This window comes from Alligator mississippiensis, chromosome 11 (assembly GCF_030867095.1).
Source record: "Alligator mississippiensis isolate rAllMis1 chromosome 11, rAllMis1, whole genome shotgun sequence".
In the NCBI taxonomy this organism is placed as follows: Eukaryota; Metazoa; Chordata; order Crocodylia; family Alligatoridae; genus Alligator; species Alligator mississippiensis.
Window position 1 is genome coordinate 5,548,170 of NC_081834.1, and position 23,897 is coordinate 5,572,066.

General features: G+C 41.4%; 1 protein-coding gene across 4 annotated transcripts in view; it reads left to right on the plus strand.

The window, feature by feature from the left end:
- DENND4A (DENN domain containing 4A) overlaps positions 1-23,897 on the plus strand; it is a 104,931-nt gene that overhangs the window by 43,148 nt on the left and 37,886 nt on the right. For all 4 annotated transcript variants that reach the window (XM_019477468.2, XM_019477469.2, XM_059714545.1 and 1 more), the window contains 7 exons: positions 1,356-1,414; positions 6,870-7,014; positions 7,602-7,777; positions 12,376-12,476; positions 15,018-15,236; positions 15,752-15,897; positions 23,026-23,159. In XM_019477468.2, coding sequence (XP_019333013.1) covers positions 1,356-1,414; positions 6,870-7,014; positions 7,602-7,777; positions 12,376-12,476; positions 15,018-15,236; positions 15,752-15,897; positions 23,026-23,159 — 980 coding nt within the window. The remainder of the gene's footprint in view (positions 1-1,355; positions 1,415-6,869; positions 7,015-7,601; positions 7,778-12,375; positions 12,477-15,017; positions 15,237-15,751; positions 15,898-23,025; positions 23,160-23,897) is intronic.

The following is a 23,897-nucleotide window of genomic DNA, read 5'->3' on the forward strand; positions in this document are numbered from 1 at the left end:
GCTAGATCTGGGGTATTAATAAATTCTTTGTGGCCACTTGTTTTCCCTCAGTGTACCTTACTTTGCTGTCTGCTTGTGTATAGTTGCCACTGAAATCTGTAGAATCAATGCACATTCACTGGAGGCACAATTTATCAAATATGTGACCCTTGCTGTCCATTCATGCAAGGTAATCTCTCCAAGCTCCACAATGTAAAAGTGGCATAATCACTTGGATTGGGTTGATCACCAATTAAAATTGTATCTTCTCTTCAACCGCATGCAGTATTGGCAGGGGTAAAAACAAAATCCTGTTAGTTGAGGATTTCATGAGGGAGCTATTTTTAAAGCTTATTAAACCCGGTTAGGTTGTTTCTCTTGTTCATCAGGAGGCAATCAGGATAGAGAAAATAGTTAAAAATCCAGACCTAAGAACAGATGAGTCAGTTTAATAGCTGTGTATCCAAAATGACTGAACTCAAATCCTTTGGTTCTGACCAAGTTACAGAATGGTATTTGGTCCTTGGTGACTTGGTCTTAGGACTTCCCGTGACAGCTACAGGCTTAGGGGAAAACTCTGAGTGAGTAGAACAGTGATTCTTAACGTTTTTCGATTCAGGGCACCACTCCATAACTTCTTAAATTTGGTGGCACCCCAGTTGAGAACCACTGTTGTGCTGTCTCAGCCTACCTCAGTGGTTCTCAACCAGGGTGTCACCACCATTACCTCTGCTGCCGGGGGGAACTGCCCCGTGTGCCTCTTGCAGAGCCGGACTGGACAGGGTTGCAGCAGGAGCGCGTAGCCCACCTCTCAAGAGCAGGAGTGCCCAGTCCTGCTGCATCCCTTCCAGGTATGACGCTGCATGCTTCTCCTGGAAACAGGTGCTCTTGATTCATTGTTGAAGAAACCTTTGGAAAGATGATTTGTAGAGTAGCTTCTTAGACTAGATCCGGTTGAGCTGAACTGTTTTAACATCAGCCAAGAATCTGGCCTTATCTTCTGTAGAAAGTGTTATTTTACAATCTTGTGATGGAAGGAACGTCTGAGCTCTAGGTCATTGTTTACCTAAAATATTAAAGGCTTAATTTTGGACGGTTGACAGACCCTAATCCAGATGTGATGTGGGCATATAATATTTTAATCACTCCTTCTCGGTATATAAGATGATGACAGACAACTTTCTGTTGCAAGAAAAGGAAGTGTGTCTCCTAAATCTTATAAGTAAAATATTAAAATGTGAGAAGGTATTAATATTCAATGTGAATGTTTAACGTCATTTAACCTTTTTAACATTGGCTTTTTTGTTCCTATTTAGTATTCCTAATGTCCACAAAAATGTATATACAAAAATCTTTTCTATTTTTTTATTTTTTAGCTATCACCCCACGATAACCTGATTCTTAGTCAGCCTGTATCATCGCCTCTACCACTAAGGCAAGTGTAACTATAATTTTGTTTAAAATATATATGGCTGTGTATTTGATATATGGCTGTGTATTGGGCAGGCAGCTTTAAGACTTTGAGATATTACAGTGTATAAAATCACTTTTACAGTCTTCAGCAGTTTGTGTTTGTCTGATTTTTACTTATTTTTAAGTATGAACTTTAAGTCTATACTCTGTGGCAGTCTAAAATAATGTAAGTCATTCTAGTAATAATAACAAAATTAACATTACATTATTTTATATTCCAAAACTTTTACTGAGATAATTTCCCTTATTTTTCTTTAAAAATCTCACTTGCTACTGTAAAAACATAGTGATGCATATATTTAACTATGGAGATTCTTGGTAGCAGCTCCATAGTTGAGGAGGAGGTCTTAAATGGGCTAAATGTAGGGTATATGTTCCTGCTATTTAATTAAAATACTTGGACAATTAACCTGAAAATATTTATTTATATGGTGCCCTCCCCCAAAAAGCTTCAGGGTAGCTTACAATAAAATGAGATAAATTATAAAAAGATAAAATATTTAATATACAGATCAGGTTTTGTTCCCTTTTATATTTTCTGTGGCGATCTTGTCTGGACTGTTTTCATACATTTTAACTGGCAGTCTTTAAAATTTGGTCCCTAGTAGATGCATCCACTACAGTTCTCATTTTCATCTTTGGTCCTTCCCCCTCCGACATTGCCATCTACCCAAAACATGACCTGAGCAGGCCTAGTACAGCAGGTTGTGGGGTTTTGATAGGGTTTTTTTTTAGTTACTGTCCAAAGTTATTACTGAACATTTCTGTGCTGTATGCAGAAAACTGACTGATTTGGCAAGTGGCCAGGTCTGGGAAAGTCCTGTTGTCCGGGGGCTGGACACACACACCTTTTTTGCCAGATCTTATGCTGCAAAAATGGTGGTGTTATCCACTGACGGAGAAAATATTTTGCAGCAGGAGCAGCTGCACTTCTTTTACCAAAAGTTTGTACCACATTTCCACAACTGCTAGTGAGCAGAGGACAATTTTCTAATGGTATGTGTATGGAAACACTGAAATAGGGCAATGTTTGCTATGAACTGTGGTACAGGGTAACTGTTGTAATGGTACGATGTTTGCTTTTGGGTGGAAAAACTGAGAGTACAGTTAAGTTATTTACATTTTCTTTTCTTTCCTTTCCTCTTGTTGGGTTTCTTGTAAGCATAATCGTGTGGGACAGGCAGGAGCAGTAACTTTTGTTGCTTCGCTGTGACTCCATTGGACCAGGATGGAGTAGCAGAAATGGAAGTGCCATTCTTCATCATTGTCACTGGGTGAAGGCAGTAGCCTCAGTATTGATGCCCGATATTTTAAGCATTTAATAATCTGCCTTTTGAGAATATCAGACTTTGTAAGAAAGAAACAAAACCTGCCCCAAGAAAACCAGTCGTCCAAGAAAAAGGGTTTTTTGTTTTCGTTTATACAGACATTGGGTCTCCTGAAGACCACCCTTTCAGTAGAGCAGTGATTCTCAACCAGGGTGCCATGAGACCCCTTTTTTCTCTCCCCCGGGGCACTGTGGTGCAGGCGCCATCACTACCAAGGTCAGGTAAAACTGCCCCATGTACTGGACTGCAGCACATGTGCGCTTCTCCTGCATCGGGGAGAGCTGGCCTGGGCTGCAGCCTTTTCCAGTCTGGCTGGCCCAGGCTCCTCCCAGAAACAGAGGCATGCAGGACACTTCCACCTGTCTCACATGCCTCTTTCTGGGAGATGCCACATAGAGTCAGACTGAGAAGGGCTGGAGCACGATCTTGTTCTCCTTTCTGCTTCAAGGTTAGCAGAGAGCCCTAGGGCAGGAGTGTGTGTTTGTGCAGTATCCCTTCTTGGTCTGCCTGTGCAGAAGGTGGTTGGGGGGTGGAATTTTACCTGGAGGTAGTAGCACCCAGTTGAGAAGCACTGAGGTAAGTTGAGCATGGTGGTTCTCAACAGGGGCATGCCACCAGATTCCGAAAAGTTGTGGAGGGGTGTCCTGACTCTGAAAAGGTTGAGAACACTACAATAGGAAGAGGCAACAGCAAAAAAAGTGATATCAAGTCCATAGAGATGATTTTTATTCCCACCCCAGTCTGGATTTTTTAGTCACCTTGGCAGTCCTGGGAAAATCCAATTGAAGCCTGAAAAAATAAAGTTCCAAAGCAGATATATTTTCTCGGGATATATATTTACTCTTCTGCCTCCCTTCAGCTACAGAGTAAAATCCTTTTTTGTCCAGGTCCTACCCAGGATCATGATTAAGTTGAAGGCTATGTCCATACTGTGTACTGCAGTACCAACCAAGGTCTTGAACCAAAAGCAAGGCAGCCCCTGGCTAAATAGTCGGCCGGTGCAAAGCGGAAAGTATTCGCTTCAGATTCAGTGATTTGGAGGGACAGTGATTCGATTCGGCCAAATCTGAATCCGAAGATATTTGGCCCCAAATCGTATTTGGCCATGGGCTATACCGGTAGGCAGTGCCAGCAGGAGCAGCTGCAGTAGCTGCTGGACGAGCCCCGGCTCAAGCTGGCAGCCGCAGCTCATTTGGCTGCTCCCTCACTGGGACGAGGCAGGCAGTGCTGGCAGCCCCAGGAGAATCTGCAGGGAATGATTGGGAGCTGGAAAATCAAACCAGGGGCTGGGGGGAAGTCCCAGTTCAATTCCCCAGCTCCTGGTTCAGTTCCCCAGTTCCCAGTTTGATTCTCTCAGCTCCTGATCATTTCCCCCCAGCACCCGGGACTTCTCCCAGGGCTGCCAGCACTGCCAGCTCACCCCAATGGAGGAAGCAGCCGAACAAGCCACGGCTTGAGGCGGCAGCCCAGAGAGAAGCCACGGGGTCTGGGGGGAATGATTGGGGAGGTAGGGGATCAAACCAGGAACTGGTGAACCAGGAGCTGGGGGGAAGCCCTGGTTCATTCTCCCAGCCCCCTATCATTGCCCCCCAGTTCCCAGTTTGATCCCTCTGCTCCCAATCATTCCCCCCAGCCCCCGCAGCTTGTCCCCGAGTTGCCAGCACTGCCTGCCTCGCCCCGGCAGGAGGGAAGCTGGGGGAGCAGCCAGATGAGCCACGGCTTCTCCTGGGGCTGCCAGCTCAAGCCGAGGCTCCCCTGGCTGCTCCCACCAGCACTGGAGAGATTAACGGGTCTCCTGATTCTATTCAGATAAGGAGATTCGGCCACCAAATGGGGCTGAACCTCCTCTGAATTGAATTGGCTTACTGAAGCTTCGCACAGCTCTACTAAACAGTGTGATTCACAATAGCAGTATTGAAGAAGAAAGAACAATTATTTAATCTACAGTAACAGGAATTTTTTTATATATATATATTTTTTTTTTTTTGGTGTAGAACCCAAAACCTATCCTTTGGCACCACTTTTCAGAGTCCCAAGCTACAGCAAGCTTTGAACTGCGGGGAGACTGTGTCATGCATCACACCCTGGTGTAGGAACAGTTTCGTAGTTGGTCGGGTCGGCAGGGACCTGAACAGATCATCAAGTCCGACCCCCTGCCCTGGCAGGAAAAAGTACTGGGGTCAAATGACCCCAGCAAGGTGTTCATCCAGCCTCTTCTTAAAGACCCCCAGGGTAGGAGCCAGCACCACTTCTCTTGGAATCTGGTTCCAGATCCTAGCCGTCCTGACTGTGAAGTAGCGCCTCCTGATGTCTAGTCTGAATCTACTCTCAGCCAGCTTGTGACCGTTATTTCTTGTCACTCCTGGGAGTGCTCGGGGGAACAGGGACTTCCCCAATGCCTGCTGGTCCCCCCTGACTAGTTTGTAAACGGCCACTAGATCCCCCTCAGCCTTCTCTTGTGGAGGCTGAACAGGTTCAAGTCCCTTCGCCTCTCCTCATAGGGCCTGCCCTGCTGCCCCCTCATCATGCAGGTGGCCCTCCTCTGGACCCTCTCCATGTTGTCCACATCTCTTCTGAAGTGTGACACCCAGAACTGGACGCAGTACTCCAACTACGGCCTGACCAGTGTCGCACAGAGTGGGAGGATCACCTCCTTGGACCTGCTCATGATGCATCTGTGGATGCACGACAAGGTACGGTTAGCCTTGCTGACCGCATCCTCACATTGGCAGCCCATGTTCATTTTAGAATCAATAATGACTCCAAGATCCTTTTCTGCCTCTGCACTGACGAGAAGGGAGTTCCCCAGCCTGTAGGTATGCTGCTGGGTCTTCTTCCCCAGGTGCAGCACCTTGCACTTGTCAGTGTTGAATCCCATCCTGTTCTCATCCGCCCACCTCTGTAACCTGTCTAGGTCCGATTGCAACCTATTCCTCCCTTCTAGCGTGCCCACTTCCCCCCACATCTTAATGTCGTCTGCAGATTTGAACAGGGTACTTTTCACCCCCTTGTCCAAGTCGCTGATGAAGATGTTGAACAGTGCAAGCCCGAGGACTGAGCCCTGGGGGACCCCACTGCCCACATTCCTCCAGGTCGAATAAGACCCGTCCACCTCCACTCTCTGGGTGAGGCCCTCCAGCCAATTTGTGACCCATCTGACTGTAGGTATCAACACCACGGTCCCTTAGTTTTTTTAATGAGAATGGGATGAGACAGTGTCGAAGGCCTTCCTAAAGTCCAGAAAAAGTATGTCCACCGCGACACCTGCATCCAGGGATTTTGTGACCTGGTCGTTGAAGGCCACCAGGACAGGACCTGCCTCTAATGAACCCATGTTGGTTGCCCCTAACCATAATCTCCCTTGCTGGCCCCTCGCGGACATGTGCCAGGATAATTCTCTCAAAAAGCTTACCCAGGATCGAGGGTAAGATTAACAGGCCTATAGTTTCGTGTGTCCTCCTTCCTCTCTTTTTTGAAAATGGGAATCATGTTGGCCCTTTTCCAGTCCTCTGGCACATCACCAGAGCACCACGAGTGCTCTTAAAGCCGTGTCAGGGGTCCCGCAATGACCTGTGCTAATTCCCTCAGCACTCTGGGGTGGAGATCATTTGGACCAGCTGATTTAAATACGTCCAGTCCCTCCAGAAGTTCCCTAACTAGGTCCTCTCTGACCCTGGGCCTCGCTGCGCCTCCCCTGGGGCCTACGGGGGTCCTGGTGGGGGGGATGACCTGGTCCCTGCTCAGAAACATGTTGCAGCACAGGTGACATGCCACTCCAGTGGGACTTCAACTCAAAGTCTAGTCTCTTATGTTTGTGCATCTACAGTGAGATCTACACTGACAACTTCTCAGAGCTACTGAAGAAATAACCTTTGCTTTTTAGGATATTGGAGCACATGGAAGTGCCTGCATTTGTGCTGAACAGGAATGCAAAAAAATAGACACAAATGGAAAATAAAGTTTGCAGTGTGACCTTTATAGTACCCTGGTTTAAATTAGATTGTGATGTAGAACACAATGATTTTTTTTTCATTGCAATATATAATTATAAGACTTTTTTTTTCACCAAAGTACTTTTTTCTCCAGCAGTGGTGGCAAGTTTTCTACGCTGCTTCAGAACCTAGGACCCGAGAATGCAGTGACGCTGCTCGTATTTGCTGTAACGGAACATAAAATTCTCATCCATTCCTTACGCCCTTCAGTCCTTACTAGTGTGACAGAGGCATTAGTCTCCGTAAGTAGCGTTATCTCTTCTTTGTTATACCTGTAGTAAAAAAAAAATAAAAAAAAAATAAGAAAGTCAGGTAAACGCTTTAATATTACTTAGGAATCCTATTACTTAGGAGTTCAAAGTAAGGCTCATATTTTGCCATCTGCGATACCCCTGGAATCACATGAATATAGTAGAGGGTGTTGGCTTTTGCTTATCTACAGTATTTGTTTCAGCCATAATAATGAATGCAGGAACTTTGACATCCCTGAATGGCTTCAGTGGGACTATATGCTCTGCTTCAACCTTCTGCTTAGAAGTTTTGTAGATGCATGTTGGATTTTTCTTCTCTCCTCACTGACCAGGGCTGCTGCTTCACCTGAGGAACAGGACAGTTCTGTTTTTTAAGCCAAACGAGCTAAAATTTTTAAAAGACAATTTCACACATTGACAGCAACTATTACTTGGCTTTTATAATTTCAGCCACCTAAATCCTGTTCTATCTTTCATGCTAGATTATTTTCCACATATTTACAACACTTGAGCTTGGCCTCTCTCTTTGTCATGTTTCTATATATTTAAGCTACATTTATTTGTTTTTTTTTTTAAAGATGATATTTCCTTTCCACTGGCCATGTCCGTACATACCACTTTGCCCCTTGGCATTGGCAGATGTGTTAAGCGCACCATGTCCGTTCATAGTCGGAATTGATTCAAGATACTTTGACCTCTATGACCCTCCACCAGATGTTAGCTGTGTGGACTTAGATACCAACACCATTTCTCAGTAAGTATGCATGAGTGATTCTTCTGTACAATAGTGTTTGCTTACATACTTCTTATGACAACACGTTATATTTTTCATTTAAGTGTCTTTACACCTTATGTTCCTGTTGTATAATAGCATCTCAACAATCTTTCTTCTGTGACGTGTCCATCAGAAACAGTAGCTCATTGGTATTTGTGCAGTGCAGCACAATGGAGGTAGAGTCCTCATTAATCACCACCATCACTCTGTACACTTTTTTTTTTTAAGACTGAAAGGTTCCTGCTTGCATTGGCATGTTTGCTAGATTGATCGTGCTTGCTGCCAATCTTGCTGCTTCCACAGGGGAAAGGAGATGTTTCTCCTTTTATTAGGTAGTCTTCACAGTAACAGACATTTTCGCTGTAAAGGTCTTGAGCAATTTTAGCCTCCTGAGACAAGGAGTTGTTGGAAAAAGTAGAGAATCAAATTGACACCCTGAATTTTGAGAGTAATTATAAATCACAATAGAAATGAGAACTTTCAAGGAGGACAATGTGTCAAATTAAAGATTTAGAGCCAGTCCATCAATAATGAGCAATGGTTCTATCCTGCCAGAGGAGTAGCAATTATGGTTTGGATGAGGGAATACCACTTTTACTAACAGATTATCTGAGTTACCAGAATCGAACAGGCAAATAGGATCTTATCCTGAAGGCTGGCCACCAGACTTCAGTTATTGCTGGTATTGTTATGGCAATGCCTAGAGGTGCTAACTAAGATTTGGGTCTAAGTGTTAAACTCTGTATGGGCATATACTAAGAGACAGAAACCCCTCTGAAATGCCTGCATCTTAAATACAGAAAAGAAATAAAAGGTGGGAGAAGAAATGGTTCATCCAGGCTCGCAGAGCAGGCTACAGCAGAAACCAGGGTCACATGGAGGTGTTATGATTCTGTCAGGATAATTGCCACTGCCTCAGTTGAAACTAGGAGTATAAAAGCATTCGTTCAGTTTTTCTTGAGAAGAAAGATTTTCTAGGCTGACAAGCAGAAGATTTCTCTTACAAGAGAGTTTCTGGTTTGGTTCAGGAGGGGAGCAGCTGCCCACTGGTCTCCACCTGTTCCTCAAACTGGAGACTGCCCAGTCTGGGAAACAGGTTGGGAGCTTTGCCCTGCTACTCCTATACCCCAAAACCAAGAGGAGAGTGAAGGAGACCTGGTCCCAGGTCCCTTGTCTATGGGAGGGAGAAGAGTGATGGAGAAAGACTCCTGCCTGTTCCCCAGACAGGGCAGGGGAAGGTGTGAGGAGCAGGGGAGAGGGGGTGGTTTTAGGCTGAATGCCCGCGCTGCTCCCTCTCCCGGAAAGTTTTCTAGTGCTGGAAATTTCTTAAAGTGGGCTAAGAATAGGTATTCATTTCTTTGACGTTTCCACCACTAGAAACGAATGCCTGTTCATAGTCCATACCCGCCTCCCAGGCCAGGACCCTGGATCATAGTTTCCTGTTGCAGTAAGGTTACTGCACTGATTTTTTATTTTTTTTTCTTCCCTTACACATCCTTGAAAGTACAGGTGGACTCCTCAGGAATTCCACCGGTTGACTTTGGAATAAGGATATTAACATATGATTACATAATACTTAGCATGCAACTTAAATGCACAATGCAGATATTAAACTAATCTGGCCAGCACTGTTGTAAGGGAGATGGTATTATCCCAGTTTTTTAAGATGGCATCCTGAGAAACAGAATAAGTGGTTTGCTTAAGGCTACCTGGTTAATCAGAGGAAGAGCTAGCATTTGACCTTTTGCTGCTACCTTGAAGTACCCCATTCAGGTGATTGGAGGCAAAGTGACCTAATGGGGGAAAAAAGCTTCAAATGAAGAAAATAATCTGAAGTAAAGAACCAAGAAAATAGAATAAATCTCAGCTACAAATAAGTGTGTGCTATTACTATCAAAAGCTGTAAAACTATCGTTGTGTATGACAGTATTGCTTCTTTTTGGCTTCTGTGTATGATAAAAATGAGGTTGATGCCATTTAGAAGAAAAGAACAAACATTTCCATTCCTACAGTACTTGTCAAAAATATACATACTTTACATGTTCAGTAAAGTATGCTGGCATTAACTTCAACATTTTTAAACACGGAATGAAGCCTTCTATTTTCCTCCCAAATACATTCAGTTTCTGAATCAATTCTGCTTATTTCTAGGGTTCCTTAAAAGGCTTTCGAGTTCAAGATAGCAACAGATTCCTAAGATAGTCGGAAGCCAGCTATTGAAGAGGTTTAAGTGGTAGCAGTGCAGCTTTAAAGCCATTAGGGAACAAGACTGGCAGCCAAGATGCAGTAAGTTCTGCAGCACGAGGAGAACAGTTCAAACATAGCTTATTCCTGGCAGATTTGCCTAAAGGGAAGTATTGGTAAACGGGTTGAAACTGCAAGAATACAGATCAATTGTTCCAGTCTGTAAGTTGATGATTCTGATTCATTCTTCTGAAATCCTGATGTAAAGAATATTGGTGTTGGCCTGGCTTCATAGACTAGGGTTTTATGAAGGAAGAATTGAGGAGTGTGAGGCATTACCCACAGAATATCTCAGTGTAGATGTTTGTAGCTGGCAAGACTAGTTGGATACAAGGTATAAGGCGAATACTCTCTCTGGTGTTGAATCTGATATAGGCATATTCAGCCAGTGGGGCTCAATTAGGCTATTTAGAGAAGCATTTTGGGTTGTGCTGCAACAAATGGAGCAGCGTAGCAGTTGGATAAAGCAGGAAAACTGTCTTTATATACACTAGCAATAGCATTTGTATTGGAAAAAATTAGGCCTTGTACACTGTCGTTGATCAATCCTGATATGCCCACAACTCTGTAGAAGCACTGTTCTCCTAAATACAGAATTTCAGTTAAGTGATTCAGAGTTATTCTTGCAGGCCCTGCAGGACTTGTTTGCTTTGTAAAATGTTATATATAATCCTAATGTAAAATGATCCGTTAAGTGTGTATATAACTCATAATTTTTTTTAAGAGAAGCCTTTTCTATACCAAAACAGTATAACTGAGTTCTGTTTTGCATGGGCATCTTATAGATAGCATATTTTAAGCCATTCCCACTTATTTTTTTTAACTTAACAAGTTGCAGTGGGGAGGTCTGTGGTGTGATCCTTTTTCCAGTAGGGTTGGAGTGTTGTTGCAGCTGTGATTGTTCAAGAAATATATAAAATGGGGGGGGAGAAGTATCTTGTAAAAATATTTGTCTTCTGTAATCCTTTTTCCATGTATTTAATGTTTGTTTGGTTTTTTATTTTTATTTTTGAATGATTTATTTTGAGGAATGTAATCTGTGGAATTATGACCACAGTTTTGCATATTTGATTTTTAAAAACCTTGATATTGATTTGCTAAAAGAAGCTGTATTAAGGCACCTCTGCCTATTTCAGACTTTATACAGCTCTTGGATTGCACTTCTTGGCAGCCAGTTGGGGGTGGGCTATGATCATCAGTGGAGATTATTTAAGAGGTAGAAGAGTTGCAGAAGCATCCTTTCTTAGCCATTGCTGCCTGTGTCACTACTTTCAGTTGCCCCTGCTTTTACTTTCTTGCTCATTGATTCAGCTTCTTTTATAATGCTTACCTTTGTTGCAGTCTTCCTGCTGCTTCTATCAATGGCTGGCTTCAGATGCCTTTCCTTGAAGCATATGAACACTGTGTATATGTACATAAAATTATTTTTAAAAAGCAGGTGACAGACATGAGATTTTTTGCTCTTTTGTGGCTTTAAGGTCTCCAAGGCTTACTACTGCCCTCTGTTGACAAGGGGAGAGTATAACTTTTTTATCGCTCAGGGTCAGATCCAGGCAAGTGGAATTCACACCGGTTATTGCTTTATTCAGCTCATTGCTTAAGTTCTAATCATCTCCCCCTTCCTGATTTAAGTAACTACGGCTTAGGAAGTACCTTTGTGTAGCTGCTATATTTTACTGTATTTAAGCCTGTATTGTTCCGTGCAGCACAATCATTCTTAAACTCTGTTGGACAGAAACTTGATAAATATTGAACGTAAAAACTATGTGTAACACCACAGGGCTGTGGCTGCTGAAAGGGCATAGCAGTCCAGCTGTGTGTTGTATTTTTTTATCCTGGCTCATAGTCTCAGTCTTTGCATTACCTGGTTTGGGGTATTTTTTTTTAAATCTGTTGCATACTATTAGCACATAATTCAGAGGAGCAGAATACTGAGGTGTTGAAGGTCTTCTCTCAGCAAGCTTACGTAGTCTCTGCTCATAATGTGGTTGGAAGATGAAAAGCATTCACGTTATTTCCTTGAGTTCTAAATGTTTCTGTTTCATAAAGGATGACTTCTCCCAGCACTAATGGAGGATGACTTGTGGAGTCATCGTCTGAATATCTGAGTAACCAGCTGGATGCCAATGTTACTGCATCTTCGTACAGTAAATGTTTGCTTTTTTCCCCTCCCGTGCTCAAAAGAACATTCTCTATATAGCAGATTCTGTGTGCTTAACAATTGTTAAATAAATAACGTGCATACATGCAAAAATGTATATTCCTCTGAGTCTCATCCACTTTTGAAGCCTGTGGTCCAATAAATATTCATACTCTTCTTTTTCCCTTTCTAGAACTGGAGATAAAAAAACTGTTGCCTGGAAGATCTTGCCAAAGAAACCCTGCAAAAATCTGATGAACACTTTAAATAACTTGTATCAACAGCTGGCAGAATGTGAGTAGGGGAAGTATAGAAAACAATTTGCCTCAACTGTTGTGTACTGCAGCCACTGTTGACAGATTAGTAGTTTTTTGGTAGAGTACGTTCCGCCCCTCCCCCCCCCCCAAAAAAAAAGAAAGAAAAAAAAATCTCCTTTATGTTAAGCATCACAAAATAATTTTACAAAAAAGAGACTGTTTAAAGCAACACTGTAAAGGAACAGTTTACTGGGTTATGTGTTGGGGAAAAGTGGCTTTTTATATAAAATAAAGGCAGGGCCATTTCTCCATCCTTTTTATGTTACACTTGCAATAAAAAAGGAAGCCATGAGGATAGAACAGAAGAGCAAATAGGCAGCCAAGGCTTGTAAAACCAGTCTTGGTTTGCATTTGTTGTACCTTACAGAACACACAGCTCTTCTCGTATAGAGCAGAAACAACTTTGGACACTCAAGTCTATAATATTTATTGTCTTCTATCCTGTGCATAGTTTTATGCTGCATTTATGCTCCTTGTATTTTTAGGATAGGTGCCCAGGCCCTGGTGAACATTCAAAGGGTTGTCAGGACTCTTTCTGGTTGACTAGGGTGTTTGAAATGCATTGGATGCTGTGACCACTTTTTTCCTGTTACTGATGTAGCCTTGTGCTAAAGTCTGCAAGCAAAATTTATCATAACGTTCTGCGCTAAAGTTCAGGTTATTTTACTGCGGCTGTATGTCAGGCTTTTTCCCCCGAGGCCGCGGCTTAAAACAAGGTTGGGTAAAATATGGCTCATGGACCAAATGTGGCCCACAGTTGCCCCCGCAACACTGCATGGGGCCTGCCCCATCTGCTCCCACTGAGGCAGCCTGCGCCATGCTCCAGCCTGGGCCCCAACCACCATACACAGCTTCCGGTGGGGCTGTTCGTGGTCCTTGCCTCCAGTGGGAGATGTCTAGATGAAGCTTCCTTCCACACCTGTCCACCCAGAGTGGCACAGCAGGAGCAGGAGCAGGGGATAGGACCCACCTCTGGAAGCAAAGGGAACAGAGCAGCACTCATCCAGCTGCAGCCGCTGTAGAAACAGCCCTATGGTGGCTAAATTAGATGTGGTGATTGAGAACAAAAAAAGATTAAGGTGAGCTCAGAGTAGTAAAATGAACCAAATTCACAGTTCTGAAAATTTTCATTTGGGCTTGTTTCCTTTAACTTCACTGGGCTTTGGATGGGGGGACCTTGGGTAATAGAAATACCTACGGATCACAAGACCAAAATACAGTGGTAGAGATAACCAGTTTAAGACACAGATCAGCCCAAGAAGGAGGTGGAGTCAGTTCAAAGCAGATGCATTTGAGGGATGTTACCCTGGAAACCTTTGATCAAGGGCTTTGAAAAAAAATTGAGATCTCTAACAAGGGTGGATGCTCACTTCTCAAAACCAGGCCAGTTTTTTAAGTGCTGGAATGTGAACTCGGGCTTCTAACATCAAGCATCCATTTTCATAAAATCTTGGCTATGGAAAGGTTATTGGAATTTAGTAGTGTATAATTATATGGAATTTGCCAAAAATATCATACTGCACAAATGTCTGTATACTGTATTATGTAGGAGGAATCTGTTATGAAGGTTATGTGGTTTCCTAATAGTTACACGTCATTACCCTAATACAAGGGGTTTCTTAACAGTTTCTAAAATACAAATACTCTGCATGTAATATAAAATAAAGTGCGTCTCCTGTTCAATGGTCATACTCCAAATTAAATATAATGCAATCGATGGCTGCTACCCAAGGATGGTAGGACAGAGTGGTGAAACCCCGGTTCTGTTCCATACAGATGCCATTAGCACATCATATCACACTGTGGTGGACCCGGAAGAATCGGGTTCCCCCTAATGCCTTCCGTGATCTCTGTTGAAAGCACATTCCATACGAGTTGGGATTCTGGCTAGGAGTTTGTTTTTGCTTTTTTTTTCCTTCACCAAAATGCTTTTCTTCCTTTGTATTTGTGCACTGTTGTGCCTCTTACAGTTGCTATGTACATTTATATTGCTATGGTGTATAGGAGCTGTGTGTGTTGTGTATACAAGTGTGCGCGAGTAAAATTATTGGGGTCCCCTTGGAAAGGACGCCACTATAAAAGGGAAATGATGTATCCCATGTATATGATTATCATATTCATAAAAAGTCATGAATGTTATCAGCTCTTGTATACATTTCAACACATTTCATAACCAGCCCTTTTATAAGGATGTCTCTGAGCTCTGTCCATACCAATTCTGTCTCTGTTTCCATAGTAACTAATGTACTGAAAAGGTGAATGTGCTTGTGTCTGCCTTTTGCATAACCCAGGGACTTGTGATTCGCATGCTGTCATCCTAAATTCATTATCAGACTTCGAGATTGAATTTAATGGCTTATGTTTAAACCAGATCTAGAACATAATGGAGCATAGTGTGGTAATAAGTAAACTCAGTAGGATAAATGGGAAATTGCTGCGTTTTCTGTCAACACTGAGAGTTGTTTTTTTTTTTAACCATTGATCTGAGAGAGCGTTTTAACACCATTGTTGTTCACAGTGCAGCAAAGACCAAGAGAAGATGCATTAATGGAGTTAGCAATGAATGACTATGATTTTAATTCCGGCAAGAAGTTGCATTTGTTAGATTTAGAAATCCAGGAGGCATTTCTGTGTTTCATGGCCTCAATATTGAAAGGTTATAGGTCATACCTAAGGCCAATAATGCAAGCACCTTCTGAGACCGCCACAGACGCAAGTTCCCTCTTTGAACTGCAAGGTAAATGGTTATAAATAATCTTGATTTTTTTTTTTCTTTTAAAATCATAAACCGGTAACATATGCATAAATTATCTTTCCGTGAAGTGATAAATAAGAAAGTGTTGGTGTGTTGAATGATAACATTGGCAATATTACGTAATGATAGCAGGGAAAATCATATAGCACCCAAACCATCTGGCGAAGCAGTACAGAAAAAGGAAAATGTACTTAACTGATGGTTGAATTTAACTAAGCAATAATACAAGACACTAATTTAAAAAAAAAGATAACAAATATCTTTAAAAACTAACTCTTTCTTGGTAGTGTTAAGAGTTAGGTTGTAACTATGATGGTCCAGCAGTTGAGTGAGAGGCAAGGATTTCTTGAGGAAGAATGTCTTGCATTTGAAAACTTGCCTAACTATATCCCAACTACAGAGCTAGACCCTAACAGATATCGCCCTAAGAAATTCTGTTGTTAGTGGAATTTCCTATTGTTAGTAGTATTCTTTTCTATGTTTGCTTTATTTTACAGGATTCTTAAAAAGTCGAGATCGGTCACATCAAAAGTTCTATACGTTGATGACCAAAACCCAGATGTTCATTCGCTTCATTGAAGAGTGTTCTTTTGTCAGCGATAAGGATGCAAGTCTCGCATTTTTTGATGATTGCGTAGCTAAAGTAAGTGCGTCTGTGGGAAGGGGAAGTGGGGTCTCCATTTAGCTTTCGCAGTTGTTCCCTTCCACTGGCACTGTACGTGATGTAACATGACTGATGTGTAGTTGTGGTCAATTTGCTGTCACTTCGTTAAAACTTACTTCTATTTTTGCTTTTTTTTCCTGTTTCAATTTTGTTTTGTTCTGACCCAGACACTCTCAGGTCACTTTGCTCTTGTGGAAGCAGAAATTAGACAATGAGACCAGATAGTGAAAAGTCTGTGTGTAATGCTCTGTGCTTGCTCGCAGGTTGAGATGGGCACAGGCACATATTTGTCTCGTGGAGATTTTAGCCTGCATTAAGAAATAAAATATTCCTAACTTAAGTTCTCCTGTTCCTCCTCCAGTTCTTTAGGACAATGCCATACTTAAATACCTCTGGGCATTCAGGTTTTATAGGGTGCCTGCTATTTTATATAGTAGTTTGGAGAGGAATATGAGTGATATACTGATACAACTAAGTTACTCCATTATTTTTAATATAGTGAACATATGACATCAGTTGATTGTTGCTTTAAGTTGAATTTTTATTGCTTCCAACTCAGTGCTCAACACTTGACTTTTTCTAATTTACACTTAACATATGTACTTAATTAGTTTCAGTACACATTCTCTACAATAAGAAAACATTTACTTGTGTCTTTATTCTTGATTCTCATAGGTGCAGTTGTACAATTCCCATAAATGGAGCCTTGTGTTGTAGTTGCTTTAAATGTAATATTATTAATGTTCTGCTTCATAGCTGTGTGTGTTGTGTATACAAGTGTGTGTGAGTAAAATTCTTGGGGATCCCTTAGAAAGAAAGCCACTATTAAATGCCAAGGATATTTTCAGTGTCCAGGATTCTAAAGCTAGCAAGATTAATTCCTAAAAGTTTTACAAAACTTTTAGCAAGATCTGTGGGTGGCTTTCTGTGAGCAACATTAATTTAGTGCCATGCCTTCACACTGAATTTTACTTTATTTTCTTATTGTCAAGCTGTGTTTGTATCTGTAAAACACGCAGAGGAAGAAAAGGTATTTCTGTCGAGAACTGTATTTCTGCACATGGACAGTCTGCATGAGCCTGAGTAGTTTTCCAGGCAGTGTACAGCAATATTAGTTTTTGGGAGAACATTGAAGTACTCTGCTGTATTGGAGCCCTTGGAGTTGGGTGATACTCCTGTCAGGATGCTGAAACTCTCAATCAAAAGTAGTTTTATATTGAGTAAATTTTGTTGGCATGCATTCTGCTAACCAAGTGCAAGTCTGAGTCTCTGTTCTTGTGCGTAGGGTTCATGGTGCCCCAAATGGTGTATTTCTGCATTAGAGATTTTGAACAGCTAACACGTAGGTTAACTTATGATCTCGTGCACTTGTAAAAGAAGTTTCACAACGTTGGCTTGAGGCTGACTGCAAGCTGTACATCTTAGTTACTGTGTTAGTGTGTACCTGTTTAGGCAGATTATACTCCAAGAATACAGTTTTGTACTATTATTTGCCACTGTTACAATGTAACATGAAAAAGTTCTTATTATTACTGTAGGAAATTCAAGACCCTACTTGTCATCTTGCTAGTAGTAGTTACCTGGAACGTGCTGTTCTGGGACATTGATGTATAAGTAATACTTGCTGTTGTCTAGGATTTGCTGTAAAGTAGGTCACCTGCTGTTTGCTCCACAGGAATTAATGTTGAAGATTACTAAAATAGTTATTTGCGGGGGGGAAGGCACAGAAAATGCTAAATGAAGAATCAGTACTCCAAAAACAAATACGAGAACAGGCCTGACTTATAAAGTTGGGGAAATATTTTATTGATGCATCAGACTGATGGTGTAATGTTTTAAAATTTACTTGGCAGCTTTTAATACTTTATTCAGGGTATTGTCTGAAAGGTCCGTTTAATACTTGCCAAACCAAATTCACAATAAGCAAGAATTGTACACATACATGGACCGTAACCAGATTTAATTAAAACATTTATGTAAAATAGTTTTTCAGGATCCCTCGCCATTGAGCAGGGAAAAACATTCTCTGGCTGACTTGGAAACAAAGCCTGTGCCTCATGTTAAACTATTTATAAAAGGAAAATTGCAGACAGGCAAGAATGTACTCCGGTGACTAACACTGCTGAGCAGGACTTGCTGTAATTGCGGTGCAGACTAATTGTGTCCCTAGCACTTAATAAGGTTTTTATTCAAAATGAGATTATGCTCTTTCATTTCATGGAATGATTTATGTGCCCACTGAATCCAGTGTCTAAGCTATAATTGTTGTTTGTGTCTGGGAGTTTAACCCATACTTCTGAAGGAGGGATGCTTTTGTTGCAACTGGCACTGTGTAGTCAGCCTATGTAAAAAGAAGACTCAACTTGTATGAAAGAATTAGCACTGAGAGTCAAATTGGGAACTTGGTTATACTCCAGGTCTTTCAGTGCTTCCTCCTCTGGGTGACCTTACTAAACTTGTTTCCAGCCTGCAAAATGGGGATAACATTTACTGGTGTACCACGGTGGCATAAAAGTAAGCTGTGTAAAGTAGTCCAAAATAATCCTTGCAATTGTGGCTTTCATCTGAGGTTTCTCTGAACCATACCCTAGTGGGCAGCTCTAAAGAAGCAAAAAGAAAGGTATGGGAGAACGTATTTCACACCAAGAATTTGCTCTTGCTTACAAACTGTTTCCCTCGGCAGAGATTTGCTTACAGGAAGGAGTAGGATCCTCATGAGAATATAAAGCTTCAAAAATGCCAAGGATCATGTGATAAGAAGCTTGACAGTTAATTTAGGCCACTCTCCTCTGTTCTTTCTGATCAGACGTGTTGGCTTTCTGGCCACGATTGAAAATATACTTGAAAGGACCTGGGCAGGAAAGGCAGATGTGGTTGTCTGAATACAATTGGATGATAGCGGGCAACTTTTTTATGCCTAGTTTGTTTCTTAGATTGATATGCTCTCCTCCCCAAAGGAAGCTCAGAGTGACTTGCAGTAATAACCAGATCAATTATAGACAGATAAAAGTATTAAAATAAATAAATATGCAATAGAAACAAGCTCCTTAGGTAATGCCTCTCAAAATCCTGTTTGCTGAAGGCCTGCCCAAATTAAAAGGTCTTATAATGCTTCTGGAAGATGATCAGCCACCAAGTCCAGGCAAATCCCATTTACCTTACAGAAAACCAGTTTTATGGCATGTTGAATCCCAGCCCGGTTTCAAACCGAACCAGGGGAGTGTCTCAAGCCCAAGTGTAATATTTTGCACATAGTATTTCCCCTGACTAACAGCAGTAGATGTTCTTTATAAATAACCCATTTTGTAGCTGAGAGCATATGGTTAAATTTTCTCATATTCTGGTTTTTCTGAAACATTCAGAAATACCTCAAACCAAGACAAATATAAATTATTTGTTTTAGTAGATCTTTGCTGAAATGTGTTACTCTAGTTTCTTTACATCTTTAGAAAAATTTAAATGATCAGGTAAAGTGTCATTTATTAGTGCTTCTAAGGAGCCGTATGTTCTAGCAGTTCAGCTGCTTATATTTGTTAATCCTCTCAATCTGTCTCATGCGGTATAATGCATAATTAAGAGCACCTCTCTACCAAATAAGCTATGTTTATCAATTTTAAATGCCTTGAAAAGCCTTCTGAAACAACTTGGATATATTTCTGCTGCACTAAAGAGTGAAACTATGAAGAATCAGTCTTCTGTATTTGAATCTGTTGTTGATAAACTTCAAGGAATCAGCAGCATCAGCCTATCAGTTTCATAGACCTCTAGCTCAAATATATCACAGGGTTTTAATTGTATCTCCAGTTAAGCAAAGTGGGTTTTTTTCTATGGAAAAAATCCCTTTCTAATAAGCTTTTGAAAAAAACAGGTATGACGGTCAGGGATGCTCTAGTATAAACAAAGTAAATACTGGGAAACCTAATTTTCCACCGTGTTGTATATTTGGAGTGGTACAACTCGAGGAATACAATTTACCCACGCAAAACAACCAGAATTTCAATTCAGGACGACTGGTTCTTATTTCAGAGGTCGCTGGTTCTAATCCCTATTGGACCGACGTCGGCCAGTCATTCCCAGCATGTGGCTGCAGTTCATTGGCCTGTGTGAAATGACTTCAGAGTAACTTATTATTGGTATGGTTGATCTGATCACAAGGTGCCCAAGTGCTCAACACAGTCTGGAAAGACTCGGCTGGTACTAAATTGTGAAGACAAGGGCTGAGTTGAGTTCCTAGTGGTCGTGGTTGCTGGTCTGTCTCCCCATACGTTCATTCCTCACCTCCTTTGAAGAGGTGGTCCTCCCAGGTCAGGCCTCGCGTAGCACAGGGAGTCTTACACAGCTGCTGCCCATACGGTACTTGGGTGCAGGAATGGACAACTTCAGTCTACAGAGTTGTCGGCTTAGCACTTTTAAACGGCACTGCGTTCTTATTTTTTAAACATACAAGCTAAATGTATTTTGAAAGTATCTTTCTAGGCAGTAGTGCAGTTTTATACACTTAAAAGACCTACAAACATAAAACACCTTTGACTGCGTCTAGTCCGTGTTTATTCACGCAGTTCCTTTTGGAGCTGTTAAGTGGAGGAAACAAGACTTTGACTGTTCCTATCACATACATCCTGCTCTTTATTTCATGGCTGTCATTCAGAAGACTTTACCTTTAAAGGTTATTTCAGAAAATATTGCAGATGGTGTCTGACAGCGACTACCCTGAAAGTACCACCGACCACTCTCAATCTCAACTGGATAATGCATCTTTGCAGTTGTTGATAGTCTAGTGCTTAAAGTGGTTGTAAGACAGTAATATTCGCTCTTCCAAAAGAGAGCAAGATCACCCTTCAAATAATTGTGATAAATGTGAAGTAACATCACAGTTTTTGAGCTACCTGCACCAGCTGCAAAAAATTTAGTGATTTCCATGTGTTAGGAAGGAGGCAGCCTTCCTATGGTGCCAGTTCATTGACAGTAGAGAGATGTATAAAGCTGTCAGCAAAAATAGCATTTTGGGGGCGGAAAGCCAGGCTTGCTTTGGGGGGGGGGGTCCTCCTTGTAAAGGAGACAGTGACAGAGGTTTCTCATTTGTCCAGTCAGCACTTCTTTCAAGATGGATTTTACCACCCAGGTGAGGTGAAAGCCGCCTTCCCCCCTGTGTCTGAGAGGCTTTGTGAATGTTAACGTATGTTGGCAGTAGCTCACCTTGCAACCTGAGGAGTTGAGGGAACTTTCAGAGGAGCTGAGTACCAGTCGCTCCCATTTGAATTGAATGGGAGTTGGGGGTGATGAGCCATCCTTTCTTGAGCAGTGTTCATAGATAAATACATAGTTCAAAGAAAAGAACATGTTCTTCTATAGATCCATGATATGAAATACATTTACTGACTAGAAGTTGAAGATTACCCAGTTTAGATAGGTACTTAAATTCAGCTGTCCTTGAGAAGAGTCTGTAAAAAAACAAAAAAACAAAAACAATATATCCTTTTCAGAAAACTAAGGCACATCTGTATAATTGTATGCATGATGATGCGTCATGGGCAATTCTACCCTGCATTGGATTTTGTAATCTAAATAGATGCATAGAATTGAAGGTCAAAAGGGGACCTCTGGAGATCATCTAGTCCCAGGGCGGCCAACCTGGCACAGGTGGCATGGACAACCTCTGTGTATGGCATGCAATAGATCGGGGAGAGAACAGAAAACAGAGCAGCAGATTGGGCAGGGGAGGGGGATCGGAGTGGTATTCAGCGGGTATGGGACCTGGCATCTGGAACAGCTGCCAAAAGGTTGGCCCACGCTGATCTAGTCTACCGCTCAAGGCACGGCCCTGAACCAGCCAGGAGGGAGATGAGGAATCTTCTCTAGTTAGGTGCACCACCAGTCCATGGGCAAGTTGAGGGCATAGGCCATGGCTTTAGTCTCTCAGTGGCTTGTGTCAAAGATATTAATTTAATTTAAATGTTAGTGTTGAACCAATACAACTGTTCCAGGTGAAACGTGATAACAGGGGAGCTGGCTTTAATAACCATCTGCAGTTATGCAGCTTCCAACACAACTGCTTCTGGGGCTTACAAAGGATTCAGACTATTACTCAGGAAATCTGAGCACTTAGTAAAGATTCTCTTTTTTTCTCCTCTTGTCTCCCTGGAGGAATAACTGCACTCTCTTGTGTTTCTGTGGCTCAAAGAATGGAAAGAAGAGTTCAGTAATATTGCTAGACAGTCTTCTCTTCATTCAGGCTCATGGCGGGGACAGTGATTTTTGTTTTGCATAACTGGATGTTAAAACTAATCTGTTTTTCATTTAACATGGAGTATAAAGTTTTGAGCAACAATTGTTTTGGTGACTTGGGCATTTCTTTTAACATCGGTAATCTAAGCGAAGCAAACAATTTCTGTAAACACTGTAAGCTAGCGAGTCTTGATTGCTACATAAGGAACTACAATTTCTGCCCAGAGAATAATCATACCTACAGGTTCTCAATAAATGATGCTGTTGAATCAGGTTTCTGTTACTGCTCCAGCTAGTGATTGGGGTACTATAAAAGGTTAGCTGTAAGTTTTTTCTTAGAGAAGAACTTAAGTTGAAGCTCTTAGTTACACAGAAGCTTCCAAAGGCATTAAGTCTGAAAGATGTTCTTAAAACAAAATAAAATAAAACCTCCTTTCTAGCTATTTAAAAGAACATTGGGAAACAAAAACGGTTGAGTATATTAGGAATGGAAATGAATGTGCCAATAGTTAAATAGTCAACAAAGATGAATATTAGCTTAATGAAATAAAAAAACCAGGAGTAATTAAAGCATTCAGTATCTTTCCCACATGTTGGGGCCTGGTTTTTATATAATAAAGATGTGCATCTAAAATTACTATCATTCTTAAAGAAAAGCTTTTCAAAAGGTGCCTCTGTGTGGCATATTTAATCCTCATGTAACCCCACTCCCAGACAGATGTCTTCTAATTATCACCTTGCCAGCAGTTCCTAACTCCCAGGTGAGATCCTCTGATGCTGATACTGGGTGTTCTTTGTCTTTGCTGTACCAAATACTTATCTGAGATCAGCAATATCCAGTAACTTTAATAAATACTGTTCCTTTTAATTAAATTCCTGCAGGTAGACATGGACAAGACTGGTGAAACACGCCTGATAGAGCTGGATGAGTCTTACAAGAGTGAACACACAGTGTTTATAACGCCACCCGAGATCCCTCACCTACCCAATGGGGAAGAACACCCTTTGCAGTACAGGTATTCAGGGGAGCAAAATAGGGTAGTGGCCAAAAACAGCAGATGGTTGCCTTCCTACAGCTGACTTGTAGACATTTATTTATTTATTTATTTATTTTGGTACAGAACAGAGGTATTTAGTACTTACAGGTCTAGAACACAGGTTTCCCGGTTCCATTACTTCTTCTGTAAAAACGCTGGTACGTACGTGATTGGTTTTCTAATCAAGCTAAATTTCTCATGATTCTTAATATGGACCATGACCAGCTCTACTCTGGACTATGCTGGCTGTTACATTTTAAAACTTACCAGCCAAGGACCCTGGCTGCAGTTCTAAAAATACCTTTTGTGAAATGCCGAGTGTTCTGCTGCGCCCCTTAATTCCAGAGAATTTAAGCAACAGGAGAATCGGGCTCTCGGGTGAAAACTGATGTTGTTAATTTAGTAATTACTTGTCAAATAAGATTATTTCTATTGGTTTCTTTGTTATATTACTAAAAATCCTTTTTAAGCTAGAAATGTAATTTAGGCTTTCAGACTGATAGCATTAATATAGATTTTTATAGGCCTTTATGGCTATGCCACAGCTTTCTTGTTAGTGACTAAATAAGCTTCACAGAGGTTTTTTGTATTAACTGCAATCAATGTTAATACATTTTGGGCTAATTTAATGGAATACTAATAAAGAAAAACTATTAAGAATTGAAGTTTTAAGTCTGTGAATGCAGAGAGTCAAGAGCTTGTGTTGTGCAGATCATT